This window comes from Chiloscyllium punctatum, chromosome 5 (assembly GCF_047496795.1).
Source record: "Chiloscyllium punctatum isolate Juve2018m chromosome 5, sChiPun1.3, whole genome shotgun sequence".
NCBI lineage: Eukaryota > Metazoa > Chordata > Chondrichthyes > Orectolobiformes > Hemiscylliidae > Chiloscyllium > Chiloscyllium punctatum.
In genome coordinates, this window is record NC_092743.1 from 90,909,930 (window position 1) to 90,935,098 (window position 25,169).

Consider the following 25,169-nt stretch of genomic DNA (forward strand, 5'->3'; position numbering starts at 1 on the left):
ATACTCAGAGCATCTCTGCCTTGCATGGCCTTGCCTTTTTTGCACTTTACTGTCTCAACCATAGATATCTGCTTTGTCTTGCCTTGCTATTTAGTGTAGGCACAAAGGAAGGAAGCTTGTCATGCTTGTTAGCAGGGCTTAGCCAAAACAAGGGGAATAATTTTCAGTTGAGAATGCCAAAACAAGTAAGTCAATGACAGCCTCTGATACCAGTCCATGGACTTGGAAATGGTCAATCAGCCACTCAGCATGGACAGATTCAGGATGCTTTACACGTACAGGATGGGGAGCTAAATGTAGGGCAACCCACCATCTGTCTATAGTCTTCCTGTCCTATTAGGGACCAGTTTCCTCCCTGCAATAAGGATGAGAGAGAGAGATTAAGGGAGATGAAAGTAGATGGCAATGCTGTTACCATTGGTGCAGGAGAAGTCTCCAACAAGTGATTAGGTAATGCAAAGAGCATGCAAGGTTAGTTGTGTTGCATGTTGGTGTGGGTGACAGGACATGAGAGAAAAGCTGCAGGCAATAGTGAGAGTGATGGTGCATGTGCCTAGGTGGGCGGTGTGCACAGTAGCAGACATACAATGAATGTGAAATATCAGAGAGACAATGATGGCACTTAAGCTGACAGAGTGGCGAAGGTCATTGACCTTCTTCCAGCAGTGCTGTGCATCCTTCCAGACAGTTTGTTCTGGTGTCATCCTCCACTGCTGGTTTTTGCAGAAGAGGAAGTTCTACCTCTTCACTAATCCTTCCAACAGGATGTCCAGTTACCTGACTTTAAAGTGGGGCATCAATTTTGCCCTGTCTGCCACGTCCAGAGCAAACTTCAGCAACTGTGTAGGGGAACTCCGGACCGATAATGCTTGCTAAGGTGCACAATAGGCTTTTAAAAATTACGCAGGGATGCCAGTGAATTTTAGGATATCCACTGAGTAGCAAGTTGTTCTAAGAACAGCATGTAATAACCCAGAATTGGATGTTCGGGTTCTACTTTTAAGGTAGCATGGTGGCACAATGGTTAGTACTGCTGTCTCACAGCCCAGGGACTCGGATTGATTCCAGCCTCGGAATCTTCAGCTTCTTTCTCAGACTTTTGAGGTTGCATGTTCTCCTTGTTATTTCATGGGTTTCAGCCAGATGTTCTCGCAGTTCAAAGATGTACAGGTTAGGTAGATTAGCCATGCTAGCCTGCCCCATACTGTCCAGGGATGTGCAGTCTAGGTGGATTAACCATGGTAAATACAGGTTATTGGGATAGTGGGGGTGAGTCTGTGTCGGATGCTCTTCAGAGTGTCAGTGCAGGCTTGATGATCTGAATGGCTCTTTGGGATTCTGAGTCTGTGCCATAACTGAGTTGGGTAGGTAGTTGATGAGGTGAAGTTGGTAAGATTTGGAGACAAACCCACTAGGTTTCACTGATAGGGATCCCTCTTTTAGGAAAAAAAACTTCGCACAACTTGGACTTGGCCTAAAAAATTTAGTTTGAGCCCTGTAGTTTAGATAAAATAAATAATCATTTTAAGTGTTCCAGCAAATACCACATCAGTCAGTGCAGTACTGCACTGTGAAGTAGATCAAAATTATCAGCTCAGTCTTTAAGTCGGATCTCAGTTTATGACATGACTCAAGTTGTGAATGTCTCCACTAAACCAAAACTCCTCAACTATGTCGTATGTTTACAAATAATTTTGTCTAATTCCAGGTTATATAATGATTTTACTTATTTGATTAGTCCGTAGACAAATATTGACTCCTATACCTAAATAGCAATAAAAGTTAAATAATAAAATATAGGAAGCGAGATTCCTCTCCTATTTTATAGGATATGATTCAAATATGATGGAAATTTGATATGATTTAGAATTAATCTTTGTTATTATAACTCTGGAAAGGAATAGCGTCTAAGAGGGAATATATTTATTTGAAAAAATGTTGTCTTTCTTCGTTGTAACTATGTAAGTTATGAGGTACGTTCGCCTAGAAATCACTGTCCCATATACAGCCAAAAAATCCAATCTTAAGAACCTAAATTTAAAACTAATTTATTAAATAAAAATACCTTTTGGAAAAAAAGAGAAACCACTGAAAACTGAATGTGTCAGATGCAGACATTTTTGATCCTTGGGTAACTCTCATCATAATGATTTCAACAGAGATTAACACTTGCTCAGATTTTGAGTGCTGATATATTTCAAATTTGTCCTGTTTCTCTTTCATTAGACAAGCCCTGTAAAAAAAGAGCGTTCTCCAAGGCCACAGAGCTGCTGCCACTCTTCTAGTCTCTCCCCACAAGATAAACTTATGATTCCTGGACTTAGCATAGCACGGGAAAAACAGCGACTGTCTTATGGGGCATTTAGTAATCAAGTATATGGAGGTGGAACAGATTCTCCAACATCACCAGCCACTGATGCCCCTCCTCTTCCTCCTAGGAATCCAAGCAAAGGTTAGTGATAAAAATGAAGAAACAGTTTCTCTGAAGTGTCATTGTGTTTAAATATGATTTGCAGTTGTGCATTGAGTGTTAATAGCACCTTGGTAAATGTTCTGGTCAAACAGATGTGTACTTTTTTAAAATAGTGCCATTTGCCATTAACAGGAACATTGTTTTTCTATATCTCTTAATAAGTGGTTAACTTCATTATAAACTTCATTGTTTAGCAAAAGAGTTTGATGTAATTATCAGTAACTCAATGGTGCAAAATTTCTGTCTTCACCAAGCTTTGACAAATGTTGGAAAGAAAATGATACAATCCAAGTAGCAGATTGCTAGCTGACTATGCATCAATGCTTAAGTATTCCAAACCATCCACAAATGACATTTATGGAGAAAACAAAGTTGATTTTAATCAATTGATTTGATTTTTAGTCCTTGTTTAGACCATTAATAAAAATATAGTATAGCAAACTTTTTATTTACAGGCACCTATGAGACCATGAGTGTAGTAGTTGGATCAAGTGGTTCACATAATCAGTGTAAAAACACACACTAAGTAAATTAAGCATTATGCAGAGGGTATACACATCACTACTACTTTTATTTACATCTTTAATAATAATGAAACTTTGCCTTAAATAAAACTTTCCGGCAAAGAGCCTTTTCTTGCACCTTGCACTGACTATTTGGAGATCGCAAAAATGGAGTAAATTTCTATTATTTTGGGTCTATAATTTTTGCTGGTTTGAGAGCTCCAGTTGCAAAATCAAACTAAAATTGTGACATCCAATCAGCGATGGATTAATAAATTTAAAGGACATAAATATTATAGAGCAACACCACAAATGCATGTAGAATAATTAGAAAAATAGGTAGATTCACAGTATCAGGCAGAAATAGTGTTGATAGGTGCTCAAAAAAAAAGCAAAATTAAAACTAAATTTCAAGTTTTAAACTAGTTCAAAAATTCATGCATTTTCTATGAATTTATATAGTAACCACGGATGGTAACTTACTTTCCTGGATCCTAAGCTGCAACAGCTCTTTCAACCCATTTCGTAGTCAGAGATTCAACCATACTCAAGTCCCCTCCCACCCCCATTCTGCCATTTGTTCTGGATTCTACTGCAACCAACTGGATGGAAATCACATTCATCAGGCTGATTCTAAGTGGGGGATCTTGGTGTGGAATTTTCCCTGTTTTCCATCTGAAATTTCTGACATCTGACATTGCTGTCCAGTGTCACTAAATTGGTAATGGCCTGGTCACAGATTGCTTGGCTTGGGTCTACCAATGTACTTGGCTCCAGACCTTCACAGTAAAATCTTGATCCAGACCTAGATAAAAGAGCTGAATTCTGGAGGTAAACTGAGAGTGATTGGCCTTGACACCAATACAGCATTTGATGGAGCATCTCATCAAGCAGTTGTAGCAAAATCAGGAATAAATGGTAGTCTGTCTACGTGAAGGAGTCATAGATAGCACTAAAAATGGCAGTGATTATCTCAGTCCCAAGCCATCACAATTTCTGTGAGGCCTAGCCTCTATCATCCTCAACTAATTGCTCAACGACATGTCCATCATAGTAAGATTAGAAGTGAGGATATTCACTGTTAATTGGGCGCTATTCAATTCCATTTGCAATTCCTCAGATAGTGAAGTAGGTGTGCACACATGTAGTGGCACCTTACAATATTCAGGCTTGAGGTGTTGGTTGGCAAGTAACATTTGTGCACACAAGGGTCAGGGTAATGCAGGCAATGACCATTAAAAGGAAAGAATTTAACCCTTTCCTCCTCAATTTCAGTGGCATTAGTTGAATCCCTCACTATTAACATCCTGGGTGTTGCCATTGACTAGAGCTTAATTGGACTAGCAATATAAATACAATGATTTGAAGAGCAGGTCTGAAGTTGGACATGCTTGAACAAGTAACTCAGCCTCTGTCTTCCCTAAAGCCTGTCTGCTGTCAGGAAAATGGATAAGAAAGTGTCACTATAATAATGAATAAATGTTCATCTACCTACCATCTTTTAAATACTCACTGTTGGAATTCAGTCATAATTAATGATTGTGCATGGAGAACTGGGAAATCAACTGTGGGCACATGCATTTAAGGTTTGTGGAAAGGAGGAGAGTGCAGTCAGAATGAGATTATTTTCTTTGTGTTAATTGTGGTTGGAGCTATTGTATAAATAGGAGAAAATTGAGGGAATCCAGACCTTGGTTCATGTAGACTGGTGGAGAAGGACAGGTAAATAACATTCTTCTATCTCAAAAATGCCATTTCACTAAACTTGACACATCTAACTATGCATGGCAAGCAATAAGAAATGGGCAAGGCCTATAATATCCTACAATGATATTGGAAAATGCAGCCCTTCTTTAAATTCAAATACTCAAAATATGACATGACCTTGACAAGAATAACCTTGCCTTTTTAAGTCAGGTAGCACCTAAATGGCAATTCTAGCTATTTTTGAGATATGATTTAAAAAAAAAATAATTTGGGTCCTGAACCACATCTAACACGAGCTGATTTGAGTGCATTAGTTACTTACGTATATCGGCAACATTTTACATGGGTTCAACCATTTGATCAGAAAATTCAGATAGAGTGCAGTGTGGGAACAAAGCAAAGGATAAGGATTATAATGCACTGGAGCTATTTTCAGTTACTTGTATGGGTACAACACCCAGTAAAACTACCCTTTATCTACACACAATACAGAATGCAAACATTTGATATGATATCCAAATGGTAATTCCTTTCTTACAATTTTGTTCATCACAAAGATAGCCACTCTGTTAACGTTTGATCTCACATAAAATACTCCGTTTGCCAGTAAACAAACACACATGGCAATCTTCCCAAGAATACTATACAAAGATTTGGGTGTTTTTAAATTAGTTTTAGCTTTCCACTTATGATACCGTTGTCTGAAATTGAAATGAAAGGTTATATAAAGCATATATGGAATTTTTATACAGTATTTATTTTTTGTTTTAAAGAACAAAGAAAATTTACAGCCCAGAACAGGCCCTTTGGCCCTCCAAGCCTGAGCCGATTCAAATCCACCATCTAAAGCTGTCGCCCAATTCCTAAGGATCTGTGTCCCTCTGCTCCCCACCTACTCCTGCATCTGTGCAGACAGAACCTAAATGAATCTACCATGCCTGCCTCTACTACCTCTGCTAGCAATGCATTCCAGGCATCAACCACTTTCTGTGTAAAGTACTTTCCGCATGTATCCCCTTTAAACTTTTCACCTCTCACCTTGAACACGTGACCTCTCGTTATTGAATGCCTCACCCTGGGAAAAAAGCTTACTTCTATCTACCCTATCTATACCCTTCATGATTTTGAAGACCTCAATCAGGTCCCCCCTCAATCTCCTTTTTTCTAATGAAAACAATCCTAACCTACTCAACCACTCTTCATATCTAGCACCTTCTATACCAGGCAACATTCTCGTAAACCTTCTCTTCACCCTCTCCAAAGCGTCCACATCCTTTTGGTAATGTGGTGACCAGAACTATACACGGTAGTCTAAATGCGGCCGAACCAAAGTATTGTACAATTTTAACATGACCTGCCAACTCTTGGACTCAATACCCTTTCCAATGAAGGCAAGCATACCATATACCTTCTTGACCACTCTATCCACCTGTGCAGCCACCTTCAGGGTACAATGGACCTGAACTCCCAGATTTCTCTGCTCATCAACTTTTCCCAAGGCTCTTCCGTTTATAGTATAGTTCGCTCTAGAATTAGAGTTCCCAAAATGCATCACCTCACATTTGCCTGGATTGAACTTCATCTGTCACTTCTGCCCAACTCTCCAGTCTATCTACAGTCCCCTATGCTTTCTGCTACTCCACCAATCTTTGTGTCATCTGCAAACTTACTGAACAGACCAACAAAGCCCTCTTCCAGTTAATTTATATATATTACAAACAAGAGTGGACCCAGCCCTGATCCCTGTGGAGCACCACTGGTCACCTTTCTCCATTTCGAGAAACTCCCTTCAACCACTACTCTCTGTCAGCTGTTGCTCGTCCAGTTCTTTATCCGCCTAGCTAGAACACCCTGCACACCATATGACTTCACTTTCTTCATTAGTTTACCATGGGGAACCTTATTAAATGCCTTAATAAAGTCCATGTTTATGACACCCACAGCCCTTCCTTCATCTATCAACTTGGTCAGTTTCTCAAAGAACTCTACTTGGTAAGGCACGATCTCCCCCGCACAAAATCATTTTACCTATCACTGATAAGCCCAACCTTTTCCAAATGTAAGTAGATTTTATCCCTCAGTATCTTTTCCAGCAACTGACATCAGGCTTACTGGTCTGTAGTTACCTGGAATTTCCCTACTACTCTTCTTGTACAGGGGGACAACATTAGCAACCTTCCATCCTCTGGCACCTCACCTGTGTTTAAGGATGCTACAAAGATATCTGTCAGGGTCCCAGCTATATCCTCTCTCGCCTCCCTCAGCAACCTGGGATAGATCCCATCCAGTCCTGAGGACTTGTCCACCTTAATATCCTTTAGCCTACCCAATACATCTTCCCTCCTTATGTCAACGTGATCCAGAGCAAGCAAACTTCTATCTCTAATCTCAACATTCATCAAGTCCCTCTCCTCAGTGAACACTGATGCAAAATAATCATTGAGAATCTCACCCATTTTCTCAGGTTTGACGCACAACCTTCCTTCCTAATCCTTTTAGTGGATCCCTTTTAGCCCGCTTGCTTCCTCATTTAAGATTGGTCCTACTCTCCCGATATTCTTCCAAGGCCCACTCTGTTCTTAGCTGCCTGGACCTTATGTACGCTTCCCTTTGCCTTTTGGCTAGTTGCATGATTTCTCCTGTCATCCACGGTTCACGAATCTTGCCTTTCCTATCCCTTGTTTTCAAAGGGGTATGCCTATCCTGCCGTATATTCAACCGATCTTTGAAAGACTCCCACATATCAAATGTGCACTTTCCTTCACATAGCTGCTCCCAGTCCACATTTCCCAGCTTCTGCTGAATTTTGATATAATTGGCCCAATTTAGTACTCTTCCCTTAGGACCACTTTCATCTCTGTTTACAAGTATTCTAAAACTTACAGAATTGTGGTCATTCTTTCCAAAGAAATGCCTCACTACAACTTCTACCACCTTGCCTGGTTCATTCCCCAACACCAGGTCCAATGTAGCCCCTTCCTTTGTCGGACTATTAACATACTGCTCTAGAAAACTTTCCTGAACGTTCCTTACAAATTCTGCCCCTTCCGGACCTCTGACACTAAGTGTATCTCAGTCAATGTTGGGAAAATTAAAATCTCCCATCACCATCACCCTGTTGCCTCTACATCTTTCCATAATCTGTTTACCTATTTGTTCTTCTACCTCACGCTCACTGTTGAAGGCCTGTAATACAGCCCCAACAATGTAACTGCACCGTTCTTATTTCTCCACTCTGCCCATAATGCCTCACTGCTCAAGCCCTCTATAGTGCCCTCCTTTAGCACAGCTGTGATTATCATACCTGACCAGCGATGCAACTTCTCCCGCCACTTTTACTTCCCTCTCTGTCCTGACTGAAACATCTATACCTGGAAAAGTTAGTTGCCCATTATGCCCTTCCTTCAACTAAGTCTTTGTCATCGCAATAACGTCATACTCCCAGGCACCAATCCAAGCCCTAAGTTCATCTGCCTTACCCACTATACTCCTTGCATTAAAGTACATGCACTTCAGGCCACAAGTTCTTTTGCGTTCATCTGCTGTCTGCCTACTCTTCCTCTTGGTAATGCTGATTTCATGATCTTACAGTCTCTAGTTTCCACCTCACTGTCTACTAGTCTTCACTTCAGGTTCCCAGCCCCCTGCCACATTAGTTTAAACCCTCCCCAACAGCAGTTGCAAAAACTCTCCCAAGGACATTAGTTCCAGTTTGGTTCAGGTGTAGACCATCCAATTTGTTGGCTCCTCCTCTTTAACTTCTCTCCTAGCTCCCAGAATTCTGCTTTCAGGACCTAATCTTGTTTTTTTTTACTTATATCATTGGTGCCTATATGCTCCACGATAACTGGCTGTTCACCCTCCCCTTTCAGAATGCAATGCAGCCAGTCGGTGACATCCCTGACCTAAGCACCTGAGAGGCAACGTACCATCTGGGAGTCTCATTTTCAGCCACAGAACCGCCTATCTACTCCCCTTACAATAGAATCTCCTGTGACTATGGCCCAATTAGTCTTTTTCCTGCCTTTCTGAACAGCAGTGCCCACCACGGTGCCATGATCCTGGTAGCTGCTGCCCTCCCCTGGTGAGCCATCTCCCTGAACAGTATCCAAATGGTATACCTGTCTTGGAAAGGGAATGACCGCAGGGGACACCTGCACTGCCTTCCTACTCTTTCTCTGCCTTTTGGTCACCCATTCACTCTCTCCTTCAACAATTCTAATCTGCGGTGTGACCAATTCACTAAACGTGCTACTCACGACCTCCTCAGCATCGCGGATGCTCCACAGAGAGTCCATCCACAGCTCCAGAGCCGTCATGTGGTCAAACAAGAGCTGCAGCTGGACACATTTCTTGCAAGTGTAAGAGTCAGGAACTTCAGCCATGTCCCTGAGCTCCCACATCATGCAAGAGGCACATGCCACCGGTCTGAGGTCCCCTGCCATTGTAAGCCTTAGCTTTATATCAACTAAAAATCACTGCATTTAAAAATATGAAAGAAAAGAAAAACAGACCTTACCTTAGAGTCCTTTTCTTCTGTTTTTGGGGGGTGTGGGGGTTGAAGCAGGAGCGAGATACTACACATGCAGTATCTCTGGTTTAACCACTCCCCAAATATACACTAAGTCCTTACCTTCCCAGTAACTTCCTGGCCTGCAACTTCACCTCTGCTCTGTCTCCCGCTGCTCCCAGACAGGCAACAAAGGTAAGTATTTATACTGTTTGCTTATCTTCCTGGAAACTTTCTGGTCCCAAGGTCACCTCCACTCTATCTTCCACTGCTCCCGGACAGGAAAAAGGACTTATAATGAATTTCCTACTTAAAAATAATTGAAAATAAATGTATGCTGATGTTTAGTTACTTCCAGTAACATAGGTACACCACTGGAGGTTAACAAATCCATTGAAACTTGTATTAGTTAAATCAACCCAGTTGGTACTTGACAAATGCAAAGGGATCCATTGTTAGCCATTTTTCTTAGTTAGTGCTAACAGATCCACTTTTTTGGGAACCCACACTTTGTATTAAGCATCCCTGCAAATTTCACTGCCTAAAACATCCACGATAAAAAAAAACGATTGTTGCAGTGCATGAAGTGGGCGGCACGGTGGCACAGTGGTTAGCACTTCTGCCTCACAGCGCCAGAGACCCGGGTTCAATTCCTGCCTCAGGCGACTCTGTGTGGAGTTTGCACATTCTCCCCGTGTCTGCGTGGGTTTCCTCCGGGTGCTCCGGTTTCCTCCCACAATTCAAAAATGTGCAGGCTAGGTGAATTGGCCATGCTAAGTTGCCCGCAGTGTTAAGTGAAGAGGTAAATGTAAGGGAATGGGTCTGGGTGGGTTGCGCTTCAGTGGGTGGACTTGTTGGGCCTGTTTCCACACTGTAAGTATCTAACCTAATCTAAGTACTGCCATAATGGGCTAATACTGTATAAACAACATCTTCCAAAGCCACAGCTTTAACACTTAGAAGAACAAGAGCAGCATGTGCATTGGGAACATTTGTAACTCATGTGCCCCTCCAAGCCTGACCGCTCTGATTTGAAAATAAAGTATTCTGTCTTCAGTAGTACTGAGTCAATCTCCTGCAGTTCTCTACCTGACAGCAACATAAGTGTATCTGCACCACACAGATTTCAGTAGGTCAAAAAAGTGGCCCGCCAAAACCTTCACGAGAGCACTTAGAAAAGGACAGTAAATCCTGACCTTGTCACCAATGCCTAATCCTATGAATAAATAAAAGAAGTACAATAGTTATCTATCTTAAAATCAGAATTTTGATCCAATTATAATTCCTTACTGCAATAAATACACTTCAAACCAAGCAACACTTCATAATCACAAAACTGAATGAATTAATTTGACCTCTGTAAAAACTAATAATAGTACCCACAAACTGAGATAAAAATCATTGTTTCATGCATACAACTAAGAAGCCATTACTTTTTAAAAAATATTTCCAATTCAAGCTGCATTACTAATAATTACAGTTTAGAAGTGATTTTTAAACATTTTTTTCTTAAGAGTATAGATTACAATGAATACAAGTCCAAATTAGAAATGATTCAAAAACAAAAAATGTTAGAATATGCTTTTACACCTTTTTCCCATTACTTCTCACTTTGGCTTTTATAGCATGAAATCTTGTGTCATTTAATCTTCCTTGCTGTGCACCCTAACAGACTTTTTCCCCCTTCCCCACTTCAAACTCAAACCTATTACTTTATTCTTCAGTTATGATAGAAGGTTATCAACTTGAAGCATTTGGCAGGATCGTATAGGGGTCTGAACAACATTGGGCTATGGTGAGATTTGTGACAGATTTGGATGGGAGGTCCAGCAAAGCCAACTCCTGCCTTTGTAGTATCTCTCTCCAACTTCCATGTTTTTCACAAGGGTCATGGTAAGCTTATTGCTAGATAGCAATGAGTTTCTCACTAGTTTGCAGTGATTGTTAACTAAGGTGGATTACATCTTGTTAAACACTTTATTGATGACCCAAGTCACATCATAATTTTAAGTTTTTTATATAACCAAACTTGACAAACAAGTGAGAAATCGAGAAAAGTAAACATGGAAGCCTGATCAGGTACCTGGTGAATTCAGCTTTCACTTGCTCCAAATGAGCTCCATGTTGAGAACCAAGCACCAGTATCTCAGGACATGTTTTATTGGCACAAGCCACACTTACACCACTATTTCAGACAGTGGAATCTGCAATGTACCAACTTCTAAGAACTCATATGAACCTCTACCAATCCACTTACACTTCTGCACTTCAGTGCTTTGGGCTGCACTGGTCACTATCACTGAAATGCTGCAGCGAGGACACTGCACTTAGGGACAAGTGCCCAGCTTCTGGACTGAACTAGGCTGCTTTTCCAGACTCTTCGTTTGCAGTCATTGCACTCACTCACTTTGGCAACCTGGATGCTTACAGCATCTCTGCCTTGTATTGCCATTTGTTTTTGTGCATTCCCCTCTCAGTCAGAGATACCAAGCTCATATAACTTCTGTCATATCTTTTCTTTTAGTACAGAACAAAGGAAGGAAGCTTGTTGTGATTGTCAGCAGTCCTTAGCCGAGTCAAAAGGATAGTCTTCACTCAGGGAATCCTGGAACAGTAAGTCAAGGACATGTTGATATCAGTCTAGGGCTTGGAAACTATCAGTTAAGCTAATCTGGATGGTCAGGATACTCTCTGCGTGAGGAGGTGAAAAGTTGAATGCCATGCAGCCCACTACCTGTCTTGAGTCTTTCTGCCCTGTTGGGGACTGCTTTCTCGCTGAAATGTGAACAAGTCAAGTATTAAGGAAAATGAAAATAGGTGACATAGCTGTTACTCTTGGTGCAAGTAGTGGAGTGACCCGAGTGAGTGATTCAGCAATGCTGAGGGCATTTGGGGTTAGTGGTGTTTGGAGTTGGGGTGATTGACAGCAAGTGAGGGAAGATATTGCAGGCATTAGTGAGAGTGGTAGAGCAGTAACCTTGGTGGGAAGTGAGGTATCAGGGAGAAGATGGTAACAGTTAAGTTTGTTAATTGGAGAAGGTAATTGATCTTTTTTCCTACATTACTGTGTTTTCCTCCATATTGAGTCATACAGCACGGAAACCGACCATTCCGGCCAACTCATCCATGCCGACCAGTTTCCCAGACTGATCTCATCCCATTTGCCTGCATTTGGCCTATATCTCTGTAAACGTTTCCTATTCATGTACCTATTTAAACGTCTTTTAAATGTTGTAAGTGTATCTGCATCTACCATTTCCCCAGCAGTTCATTCTACACATGAACCATCCGCTGAGTGAAATAGTTGCCGCTCTTGGCTGAGACCACTTTAGCCCTGGTGACACATTTGAACAAAGCTGGTATGGCCTCATGTCATGGCCTCTGGGAAAAGAGGAGGTCCCACCCAAAGGCAGAAAAGTGGATTTGAGGATTATCAAAGTACCATGCTCTCACTGAATAGTGGAGCAGACTCAATGGGCTGAATGGCCTAATTCTGCTCCTATGCCTTGTAGTCTCTTACAGCAGGAACTCCTGATCCCTGCCTGCACAGCATGTCAAATCTGGGGAGTGTCAGGAATCGTGCAGGGCACCTCCACTCTGACTGTGCTTGTCTGGGTGCACAACAATGATGTGCAGGCACTAGCAATGTTTTTAATTCAGGGATATCCACTGAGTGGCAAGTTGTTCTGGAAACAGTATGTGGTAAAATGGGCCGAGAAATGGACATGAGCATTGCCATCAATGGGGAGAGTAAGTATTTAATGAGGCAAGTTTGATAAGATTTGGCAAGAAAACCCAGTAGGCGTCATGGTGGGCATCCCTCCCAAAAAAAATGACACAACTTGGATTAACATTCAGCCTATTAATTTTGTTTTTCTTTTCAAGTGCTACCAGAGTGCTGTATATTTCCAGCATTTTGTGCTTTTATTCCAGATTTTTAGCATCTAAAGTATTTTACTTCTGTATTAGAGGAAAAGATCAATATTGACTGGTGTTAATAATTTCAGATTTCTAAAGCACTGATATAAATCAACTTACAAAAGACCAGACCTGCTGATAGTGTGTTTATAATAGAGCTTGTAGTAAAAATACAATTTTTAGGACTTAAGCAGTATTGTTGCATATTTAATTTCTTACTATCCAGATTATGTCTGTGAAATATATCTTCAATTGGTTTTGATTTTCCTTCAAACGTAAATCCATTCATAGGCCCAGATATCTAATGTAATGCATTTGTAAATGGTTTGTTATCCCAAACTGAATTCTGAAGTCTTTCTGCAGCCTGTGTCAGAGTAGTTTGAAGTGCATAATTTAACTTTGCCAAACATTGAATGAGGAGAAAGGAGAGTATGCAAAAGTCCCTTTTGATATTTGATAATGACAGTAATTTTACACTCTAGATAGTCATGTTTGCAAGGAACGCAGATTGCAAAATCGAAATTATGGTATTGCATTTCTTCCTCTGGCCACATAGTGTACTCTTCTATTGGGAAGGAGGGGTTGCCCTATTCCCACTTTGAAAGAGATTATACATTTACACAGTATTCTCAGCATGTGCCAAATTATTTCATGCTTGAGGTGTGACTTTTGAAATGTAGCAATTCTGCATTATATAGATAAACATGTCGACAAAGATGTTTTGAAGCAGGTACTGTACATATTAATAATATAAATCGGAGACTAATCTGTTTTTGATGGTGTTGCTTCAGGGCTGCTAATTGACTAGGATGTTGGGATAATTTTCTGCTGTTTCTACAGCTTGTATCTTAACAGGCAGATGGATCCTTATTTCTATACCTGAGATAGTTATTCTATACATCACAATAGGATTTCCTCAGGGTAATGTCCTTGGATCAACCATCTTCAATAGTTTCATCAATCACCTATCCTCCATCATAAGGTCAGAGATGGGGATATGCATCGATGATTGCATAGACTTAAGTACCATTCACAACTCTTCAGACACTGAAGCAGTTTGTGTGCAAATACACTAAGATCTGGACAATATTCAAACTTGCGCTTATATGGGACAAGTGACCCTTGTACCACATAAGTGCCAGGCAATGACCACCTCAAAAAGAGAGAATGCAACCATCAATCATTGACATTCAGCAACATTACCACTGCTGAATCTCCACTATACACTTCCTGTGAGTTGCTCTTGACCAGAAAGGGGATGGCTGGATATCTGGTTTGTGATGCCGAGTTATGCCAATAGTGTGGGTTCAATTCCTTCAATTCTCTCTAATGAGAGAGTATCTGTATGTCCAATATGACTATTGTGATTTGACCTTTATGTATTGGCAAGAAGCTGAACTTGACCCACATACAAATTTGTGTGGCTACAGGAATTGGGTCATCTCCCGTCTCCCCAATGCCTGTACACCATTTACAAGGCACAAGTCAAGTGTGTTGGAATATTCTATACTTGCCTGATTAAATGCAGCCCCAACAACACTCTAGAAGCTTGAACAGGATAGCAGATGTATGGCAACATTGCCACCTACAAGATAGAACATAGAACAATACAGCGCAGAACAGGCCCTTCGGCCCTTGATGTTGTGCTGACCTGTGTCTCACCCTCTGAGACACATACCATCCTGATTTAGAACAATATTGTCATTCCTTCACTGTCACTGAGTCAAAACCCTGGAAAACCCTCCCAACAGCCGTTGTACCTACACCACATGAACTTCATCTGTTCAAGAAAGCAACTCAACACCATCTCCTCAAGAGAAATTAAGACTGTGCAACAAATGCTGGCCTACCAGTGATACCTATATACAGTAAATTAACAATTAAAATAAATATTATGTCTAGCCCACCTCTGGTGTTGCATTTGGTGACAACCTAGATTCTGCTTGAATCTGTTCCTTTCGACTTAGAGCTGTTGCTTGGTAAGACAGAAAAAGAAGTTTGAGAACCCAACTTCGAGATGCTGCAGATCATTAATAATCATCAAGTGTGATTGTCACGTGTTTTCCTTTTGTTTGTAATATTAAATATAATCAATTTTGAAATTGTCTTGTACAATTAATATTTGGAATGTTGCATATGTGTATAATATATCTAAAATTAGATCATCACTATTAAAATCTTGAAAGGAGAATTTGCTTTCTGTTCATCAGTTTTAGTCAGTAGTGGATGGGAGAAAATTGATTTATTTTACATTGCTTTGATCCTTCATTGCACCGTATTGCATGCTTTCATAACTGCTCTTAACATATTGTGCAGTAGTCAGCTGTGTTTTTGTGCTTCTCCAGCTCCACATGGCCCAGTCCCTCCTTCAGTCCTTCCTGTAGGTCCCCAGGTCACAACCGGCAGCTCCACTTTATCAAAGAAGAGACCACCGCCCCCACCCCCTGGACACAAACGAACCTTATCTGACCCACCAAGCCCGCTACCTCATGGTCCCCAGAATAAAGGTCTGATTCCTTGGGGTGAGTTTTTCTTATATTAAGTTAGTTAAGTTACTGTAGGAAGCAGCAAGTTATATCAATGTCTATTAAAGTAAAAATGGTATAAAAGGGAGAAACTGCAAAAAGTTGGTTCTTTCTCATTCATTCAACCTCTGCGTATCAATGGAATTTGCTATCATCAGCGTATGGAAACTAAATTATCTGGACACTTTGACATATGAGGAAATTCACACGCTTGCAGTGCTACTTAGTTAAATATTTATCATCAACCCACTTGTGTGTAAGTTGTCGTGCTTGACAGGACATTATTTTTACTGTCATTGTCCACCATACTGTTGATTGTTTGTCTTTTCCTTTAATGTGTATTCTGAAATAATATGGAAGAATCTGAGAGACAATGACTTTAAGGCACTTGCCACGGCCACGGTTGGAACCTTTGTTTATGGTTAGCTTTTCACTAAATTAGTTAGGAAGATTAGATTGCATTACACAATCAGACCTGTAGAAAATTGAAATACTATACTCAACATGTTATCTAAAATTGTTGATAGGAGGAACTTGTTACTATTTGAAAGAAAAACCATAACAACATTGACATTATTTGGCTAATATTTCTAATACATCGCTTTGACTAATGCATTCTCAGAAACAGTACCTGAGCTAATACATGTATTTTTGGATGATCAGTCAAACTTGCAGGATGCTGCAACACACAGAACAATAGCCCAGCACTCTAACCTTTTTCAGGTTCTTCTGTGGAGTCTTGATAAAGCCTGTGAAACCTGTTTCAGATAACTTATGCTCATTAAATATATAGAATTTATAATGTAAAGAATTTATTGGTTTTGATAATCTTGTTCTACTATGAAGTGATTTTTCTTTAAGATTGTAAATTAGCTTTAAAAAATCTTGCATTATTTTTGAAAGATGTGAAATAATATAGCAGGAAAATAAGGACCAGTAAGTTTATGGAGAAAGTTTTAAATGTAGGTTTGCTTGCTGAGCTGGAAGGTTCATTTCAGCACCCTACCAGGTAACATCTTCAGTGGGCCTCAGGTGAAGCACTGCTGATAAGTCCTGCTTTCTCTTTATATGTTTGGGTTCCTTTAGGTTGGTGATGTAATTTCCTGTGGTGAAGTCACTTTCTGTTGCTTTTCTCAGGGGGTGGCAGATGGGGTCTAACTCAATGTGTTTGTTGATAGAGTTCCAGTTGGAATGCCATGCTTCTAGGAATTTTCATGCGTGTCTTTGTTTGGATTGTCCTAGGATGGATGTGTTCTCCCAGTCGAAGTGATGTCCTTCCTCATCTGTATGTAAGGATACTAGTGAGAGAGGGTCATGTCCTTTTGTGGCTAGTTGGTGTTCATGTATCCTGGTGGCTAGTTGTCTGCCTGTTTGTCCAATGTAGTGTTTGTTATACTCCTTGCACGGTATTTTGTAAATGACATTAGTTTTGCTTGTTGTTTGTATACGGTCTTCCAAGTTCATTAGCTGCTGTTATAGTGTGTTGGTGGATTTGTGGACTACCATGATGCCAAGGGGTCTGAATAGTCTGGCAGTCATTTCTGAGATGTCTTTGATGTAGGGTAGAGTGGCTATGGTTTCTGGACATGTTTTGTCTGCTAGTTTGAGTTTGTTGCTGAGAAATCGGCGGACTGTGTTCATTGGGTGCCCATTTCTTTTTAGTGGAGCCTGTAGCCCAGTGAAGATGTTACTTAGTAGGGTGAAGAAATGTCTGGAAATGAACCTTCCAGCTCAGCAAGCAAACCTACATCCAAAACCTCAACCTGAGCTATAAACCTTCTCAAAACTTGTTAAGGAGAAAGTATTTGAAAACAATTTTCAGAATTCTGTTGGGCAAGCAAGTAATAACTACTCTGAGAACAAAAAGAAATTAAGTATATTAAATGGAACTAAATGACAGCCTGTGCACTGGTCAGAAAGAAACATGGAAATTAGTGGATAAATCAGTGAAATCATGGAATATTACTTAACTGTACTATTAAAAAGTGGAATATTTGGTTTAATTAGACAATTGTAGAGTATAAATCTAAAGAATATCCGTCAGGTAAAGAGCATTGGCCAGACCCAATCTGCATTGTGTGGATTTACTTCACCTAGTCACTAAAATGGCATTATCTCCAACAAGAAAGACAATTCAGGTGATTAGGGAATTAAAAGAAGTAAGTTAATGTATGAAAGGAGACCTGTCCTTATAATTCAATTGTCCAAACAGCGTAAACAATAAAGCCAGAAAGGAAAAGAAACACCTCTCAACCACAATAAACATTTAAGGAAAGTTTGGTGGGAGGTTCTGAATGAACTGTAGTATTTTGAAGTTCTGAGTAAAAGAAAGGAGTTATTACAAAATAATGACCAGTATTTAGAAGAGTAATTTTTATTAAATCATTCAGGGTGTGCTGATTATAAAGATTTCTTAAAAATTGAGATTCATTTCCTTTCAATTGAGTTACTTGTTGAAGTGAGCTTTGTTTTACCAAAGCAGAAAAAACTAATCAGTTTTCTGAGAATAACAAGCACTGAGGTGCTTTACTGTCATTAACCAAAGATAAATTAGATGGGTATCAGAGCACACTCAACATGTCATTCCTACAAGGAAATAGCTCACACACACCGTTCATTGTTGACTGCACTTTGTAAGATGACTTTCACAAGATCTATTTTATTGGCCTTCTGGGCATAAGTCAAGTGTGTTAACTATGTGTTATTTTCTTGATCTGGTGACTGAAGAAAACACTTTAGAATTAAAGGAGCTATAACTGCAAAACTGACAAAAAGTAGAGAGTAATGATGAGTAATTTGGTGAAAAGTATAGAATGGTGGCTTCAATTAAGATCCAGTACCATTAAGATCATTGCTCTTTTTGATTTTTAAGAAGTGGAATTAAGAATATAGAGCATAATTTCAAAGTTTGCTGTTAACAGTAAAGTAATAAATGTATACTAGCCCTCAAGGGATGGCTATAAAATGGTGAGCTATGGTGCAAGGGAGAGATTTTTCAGTGAGTATTGTTGTGGAGCCTGTTACTTTTACACTGCAATGGCATTTCCCAGAAGTGAAGAAAGATGATAAGTCACTTAAGTGGTCAACTAAGGCCATCTTCCTGCCATTGCAGGCATTCCATTAACAGTGGGTGAGCCATTCTACCTCAAGGAAACACTGCAGAGAGACTTCTAAAGACACATTCACACATCCCGACTCACCTGACAATCTTGCAGAAGTCTGCATCACTGACCCCACAAACCCAGATTCCTTTAGCTTATTGCAAGGTCAACCTGTTTCCATAGTGTCTTTTCATCATCCTTCAACTTCTAGTCATAGAGATGTACAGCGTGGAAACAGACCCTTCGGTCCAATGCGTCCACGCCAACCAGATATCTCAACTTAATCTAGTCCCACCTGCCAGTACCTGGCCCATATCCCTCCAAACCCTTCCTATTCATATACCCATCCAGATGCCTTTTAAACATTGCAATTGTACCAGTCTCCACCATTTCCTCTGGCAGCTCATTCCATACACGTGCCACCCTCTGAGTGAAAAAGTTGCCCCTTGGGTCTCTTTTATATCTTTCCTCTTTCACCCTAAACCTATGCCCTGTAATTCTGGACTCCCCCACCCCAGGGAAAAGACTTTGTCTATTTATCCTATCCATGCCCCTCATGATTTTATAAACCTCGTTAAGGTCACCCCTCAGCCTCCGACGCTCTAGGGAAAACAGCCCTAGCCTATTCAACCTCTCCCTTTAGCACAAATGCTCCAACCCTGGCAACATCCTTAAATCTTTTCTGAACCATTTCAAGTTTCACAACATCATTCCAATAGGAAGGAGACCAGAATTGCATGTTGGGATTGTTGAGTTCTTGCAGCTGGGCTTCAATGTCCAACCAACTTAAACTGACATATAGAATGCTTTCATCTTAATCTAGTCATTGACACTAATTAATTTGTAAACATCTTGTAAACAACCTGTTCAGGATGTTATGACACAGCTCTGGAGGTGGAATTGTTTTCTCATCAACCTATTCAGAAATACTATTACACACCTCTGGAGCAGATGGGACTTGAGCCAGAGTCTTCTGACTCTGGGTAGGGACACCACCACTACACCACAAGAGCTCTTCTGGAGCAGGGGGGGACTTGGACCTTGTACCGCAAGAACTCCACTAGTTAGTTTGTATAATTTCATTAAATAGTAAAACATTTTGGATTGTACAAGTTATTCATCTTTGGCTTACAATAATTCATCACTTTGGAGATATACATAAGCTCCTTGCACTACAAATTATGCTGTTTAATTTTGCTGAAAATTGTGTCAAAGTTGGAAATACCAGCCAGAAATAGAAACTCCTTCTAATCATTTGAAAATATAGCATATGTGCCAGAAGTTAAACAGAGTTCATGAATGTAAAGAAGTGACCAAAAGCTGCTTGTGATGTTAACCAAATGGTTATTGGTTTGGATTTTACTGTGAAGAAATGGCAATTGCTTATAGCTTCCCAGAAGCTGAATGTGCTCTTCTGAGGGGCACCTGATAGTTACTAGAGAATGTTTTCAATACAACACCCTCCACAGAACATTTGTGAGGTTTGTGAACAAGGCAAACAACATTGTGTTTCTCAGATCAATAAGGTTGAAAGGTTCCTTAGTGAGATATGTATGGTTGATTATGATGTTTATGGAAGTGTTTGATTTAAAATAAGCATCAAGACATCTTTCAGCCACATGCAAGCAACCTCCTAAGGAGAAAAGGTTGCCATTTAACATTAATTGCTCACTTAATTAGAACAGTATTAATTTGTGTTTTTAAGTTAAGCTTTTGGTCCATTGGTTCCCTTGGCTTTCTAATGCATGTTTGTGAAAGCAAGGTGACATCGTGGCATGTTAAGGGACTGAAACAATGCCAAGAAAACATGTCCACGTGCTCAGTACTGACAGCTGTTTTCTCACCTGCTAATGGGAATAGTTTCATTCATAGTACATGTACTGAGAGGTTATCTTGTGTACTTTGGTAGTTCAGAATTCTAGCCTATCAGTTTTACATGGAGGATGCTTATGCTGTCATAGATTGGAGGTGAAGTGACAGCTGTTAACATCAAGGCCACTTTCAACGGAGTGTGGCGTCAAGGAGCCCTAGCAAAACTGGAATCTCTAGGTATTAAGGGGCAAACTCTCTGGTTGGAGTCATACCTGGTAAATAGGAAGATAGGTGTAGTTGTTGAAGGTCAGTCATTTCAGCTATTTGACATTAGTGCAGGAGTTATTCAGAATAATGCCCTAGGCCAAACCATCTTCAGCTGTTTCATCAGTAATCTTCCCTCCATCATAAGGTCAGAAGTGAGGATGTTTGCCAATGATTGCATAATGTTCAGCACTATTTGTGACTTTTCAGATACTGAAGTAGTCCATCTTTAAATGCATCAAGAGGGGCAGAGGCTGAATAGGCTAGGGCTATTTTCACTGAAGCGTTGGAGACTTAGAAGTGACCTTATAGAGGTTAATAAAATCATGAGGGGCATGGATAGAGTGAATAGCCAAGTTTTTTTTCTCAGGTTAGGGGAGTCCAAAACTAAAGGACATAGGTTTAAGGTGAAAGGGGAATGATATAAAAGGGATCTAATGAGCAAATTTTTCATGCAGTGTGTCGTGCATGTTTGGAATGAGCTGCCAGAGGAAGTGGTGGAGGCTGGTACAATTACAACATTTGAAATGCATCTGGATTAGTACATGAGTAGGTTTAGAGGTATAAAAGCCAAATCCTAGCAAATTGACTGATTTGATTTAGGATATTTGGTTGGCATGGATGAGTTGGACAGAAGGGTCTGCTTCTGTGGTGTACAACTCTTACTTCAAGAGCTGGACAATATCCAGGCTTGGACCGACAAGTGGCAAAAGTATCATTTGTGCCAGGCAATGACCGTCTTCAAAAAGAGATAATCTGTTCACCGCCCCTTGACATTCAATAGTGTTATCGATGAATCACCCACTATTAACATTCTTGGGGATTACCATTGACCAGAAATTCAATTGGACTCATCAGAAAAATACAAGAGCAGGTCAGAGGCTAGGAAATTTACCTCCTGACTCTTCAAAAGCTGTTTACCATATTTACAAGCCACAGGTCAGGTGTGTGATAGAATACTCCCACTTGCCTGGATGGGTGCAGCTCCAACAACACTCAAGAAGGTTGACACCATCAAGACAAAGCAGCCTACTTGATTGACAGCGCATCCACAAGCATCGACTCCCTCTGCCTCTGATGCTCAGTGTGTACTATCTACTAGATGCAATGCAGAAATTCACCATAGATCCTCAGATAGCACCTTCCAAACCCATAATCACTTTCATCCAGAAGGACAAGGGTAGCAGATAAATGGAGGCACCATCACCTGCAAGTTCCCTTCCAAACCACTCATCATCCTGACATGGAAATATATCCTTCACTGTTGCTGGGTCAAAATCTTGGAATTCCCTCCTTAAGGGCATTGTGATTCAATCTACAACATGTAGAATGCAGCCATTTAAGAAGGTATTAGATTTTAGGCGGCAGACTAAAACAATCATGGAAAGATCTCGATGTTCCCTTCAGTGCACCTCAGCCGGGGTCTCCAAGATGGTCAAACTGCACTGTTCTCTACAAAACCTTGAGGTTCCAGACTGTTGGGCAATTAAAATGCAGAGCAGAGTGCCTATTCGAGGAGAGGAGGAGGTAGATAAGTAAGAACAAGGTGATGAGAGGAGTGCACCCCTGACAGCACACGTTGCTGCCCAGAATGCCCTGGTTCTGCAACTTCTACTTGGGTTTCACCAATACATCATTACGTACCTTTTCCTCCCCTCATTTATAGCTGTCCTGCAAATAATCAAGTATCCATTTCTTATTCTCTTCACAGCCCCACTCCTCAGTTCTCCGCCAGCTCCCACAATTATTTACTGTCAATTCCAATGCTGCTCTTCAAATGACTGGAAAAGTATCTTCTTGCTTGAAAAATTACTTTAATTTTTTTAAGCATTTTTGACAATCCCAAAAATGTTGTACAAGACCATCTTTGAAGCCCCAGAGAAAAACATTTGTAAAAACTGGTTGAATTGATCCACCAAATATGAAAGCGAACCTTGGATGTGGGTGGTTGCCATCTTTGTCATCTTTGCGTCGATATATCTTAAATTGTTACACAGCCCCCACATTATAGCTTACATCACCATCATCTGCTTGATTCCTTGCAGTCTGTTATAAGGTACTGGTAACTGAAACATACATTGTAGATAAAAATTTGAGGATGACTACTAATACAACTATAGTATGCGGCTGGGAAAGAATTGACTTATGTCATGAGTATATACAAATTCATGATTTTTGGAACCAGAAAAATAGGTTTGTCTTACGCACCATGATCTGCAGTAATTCAGTTCTGAAAAAGTAACTCTCCATATCCTAGAAAAATAAATTTTGTCTGACTGGTTGTTAACTATGATTAATATTGATCATGCCATTCAAAATTCACTTAAACTTGACAACTTAGCCTTGGCTTTTTCTGGCATGTTTAGTAGGTGACTAGTGGGTAAGTACCAAAACTTCACACACCTTAATTTATTTTAATGCAAATTCACTTGTAGTAAAGCTGATGGAGGAGCAAGACAAATTGAACAGCAGATTCCTGATTTTCATGTTGAACTATACATGTGCATACCTTGAAAGCTGCTGAGAGAATTTATTCCAAAATAGTGGTCTCACAACTAATCGTACAAAATCTGAGCTAATGATTTGTCAATTAATTAATTTTCCAGCTTATTTTTAAAACATGAAACAATGCTTAGAATTAGGGAAAATGTTGTGATTTAAATAATGTATTTTGTGGTTCAGAATTTTAAAATTAATGGTGAACAATACAAATAGCATTTGTTTCTTTGTTTTGGATAATATATTCCCAATTTTTTTTTACTGGAATTCTTTGGATTGCTGCATTTAGAGTTAGTGATCAGCCATCTAAATTCTGGTTAGTGTTTATTGATGCTTGACTTTTGGTATTGGAATTTGCTTACATCCATTTTTTGTGGCTTATTGTGTGTTTTTGTTTTCTAAATAATTTCATATCTAAATTAACGTTAAACCAATCTAAAATAATATTTAACTGTCTCTTAGGTACAGATTCTGGTCCCCCACAGTCAAACCGAACAGGAAATAAGTTTGAGGGGTTGTCTCAACAATCAAGGTAACTATAGATTTTTTTTTTGGTACATGGTTGATGTTTAAATTAAATTATGAATGAGCCGTTTTTTCCTAACAAAAGGAGCAATATCCTGCTGAAATTGGAATAGTTCCAATTGTTAGCTATCAGAGCCACTATATACCAGTTTAAGGTCACATTTGTTTTAGGATTATTGGAGTTTAAATGTTGCATAATACTAATCTTTTTGAAAGAAGTTAAGATAATTGATTGTCGTTTTTTAAAAAGTGTTCCTGTTGGGCAATGAACCGTTTAACAGTCATTTAACAGTCTCCTGCTGGTTTAGTGTTGTGTCATATTTGAATCGGTGTAATTAATTGATAGATACCATCTATTTCACTGAATGTTCGAGCATTTAATGGTGCATGTGTACATGGTGATTCTGTTGTATGTAACAATTAGTGAAAATACATACAATAATTCATTTTCAGTAGTCTAATATTGTTCCAATATATTGGATAAACCTTTTTCTCAAGGCTCCAACACAGATTGCTCTCTTTTCATCAATAGGTGGATACATGTGTTTCAACCTATTATCCAGCAGCTCATCTTCTACTGTTATACAGTCTCAAGCTTCATTATCCAATAAGACTAGTTTTGTGAGAAGTTCAGTAAATGTCTACCCTCCCCTTGCAACTAACCTATCTCTCTCTCTCTCCATCATTTTTTTTTATTGAGCACAAGGAGCTTTGCTAAAAGGAAGTATCTAAACAGTGCAAATCCCCACAGCAATATGATAATACTATATGGATAACATGGTTACTCCTAGTTCCTCAAAGTGTAGTGCTATCAAAAGTTCAACTGGATTCACATCCGCATATAACCAGATAACTTGTAAGTGACCACCACAGTCATGTCATCTGGCCCTTTTCAACTTGAAAGGTGGCCCACTCTTCTTTGTCTCCCAAAACATTTACTGTGAAAATTGCTCATCGGCCAGAAATAACGTAGCAAATTTTCAATATTTTCTGATGTGTTAGACAATACAGTTTTATAGATTTCAACTAAAAGACTGACAATATTTTAAATATTACTCAAGAAATATTCCTACTCACAACATAAAGTCCCTATTCTTATTTAAGAAATGTATTGGACAAAACAGAATGAGAGATTCATAGATTATATGCTTTTATTTTCATCCTGAAAGCACGATTCATAAGTGGTTATCCATTTGGTGACTCATTGTCTTTTGTTTGCTTTACAGTACTGGAACTGGAACCACAAAAACTGCCTTAGGTCCACGAGTGCTTCCAAAACTACCTCAAAAAGGTGAGATTAAATGTGTGTGAGTTGCATTTGACGTTCAAATA

The 25,169-nt window shown here is 39.7% G+C and overlaps 1 protein-coding gene across 7 annotated transcripts in view; it reads left to right on the plus strand.

Moving 5' to 3' along the window:
• Positions 1–25,169, plus strand: part of LOC140477228 (arf-GAP with SH3 domain, ANK repeat and PH domain-containing protein 1-like) — a 354,071-nt gene that overhangs the window by 297,306 nt on the left and 31,596 nt on the right. For 5 of the 7 annotated variants that reach the window (XM_072570743.1, XM_072570745.1, XM_072570744.1 and 2 more), the window contains 4 exons: positions 2,227–2,452; positions 15,457–15,633; positions 23,775–23,844; positions 25,064–25,128. In XM_072570743.1, coding sequence (XP_072426844.1) covers positions 2,227–2,452; positions 15,457–15,633; positions 23,775–23,844; positions 25,064–25,128 — 538 coding nt within the window. The remainder of the gene's footprint in view (positions 1–2,226; positions 2,453–15,456; positions 15,634–23,774; positions 23,845–25,063; positions 25,129–25,169) is intronic. The other 2 variants (XM_072570748.1, XM_072570749.1) reach the window with 1 other exon arrangement.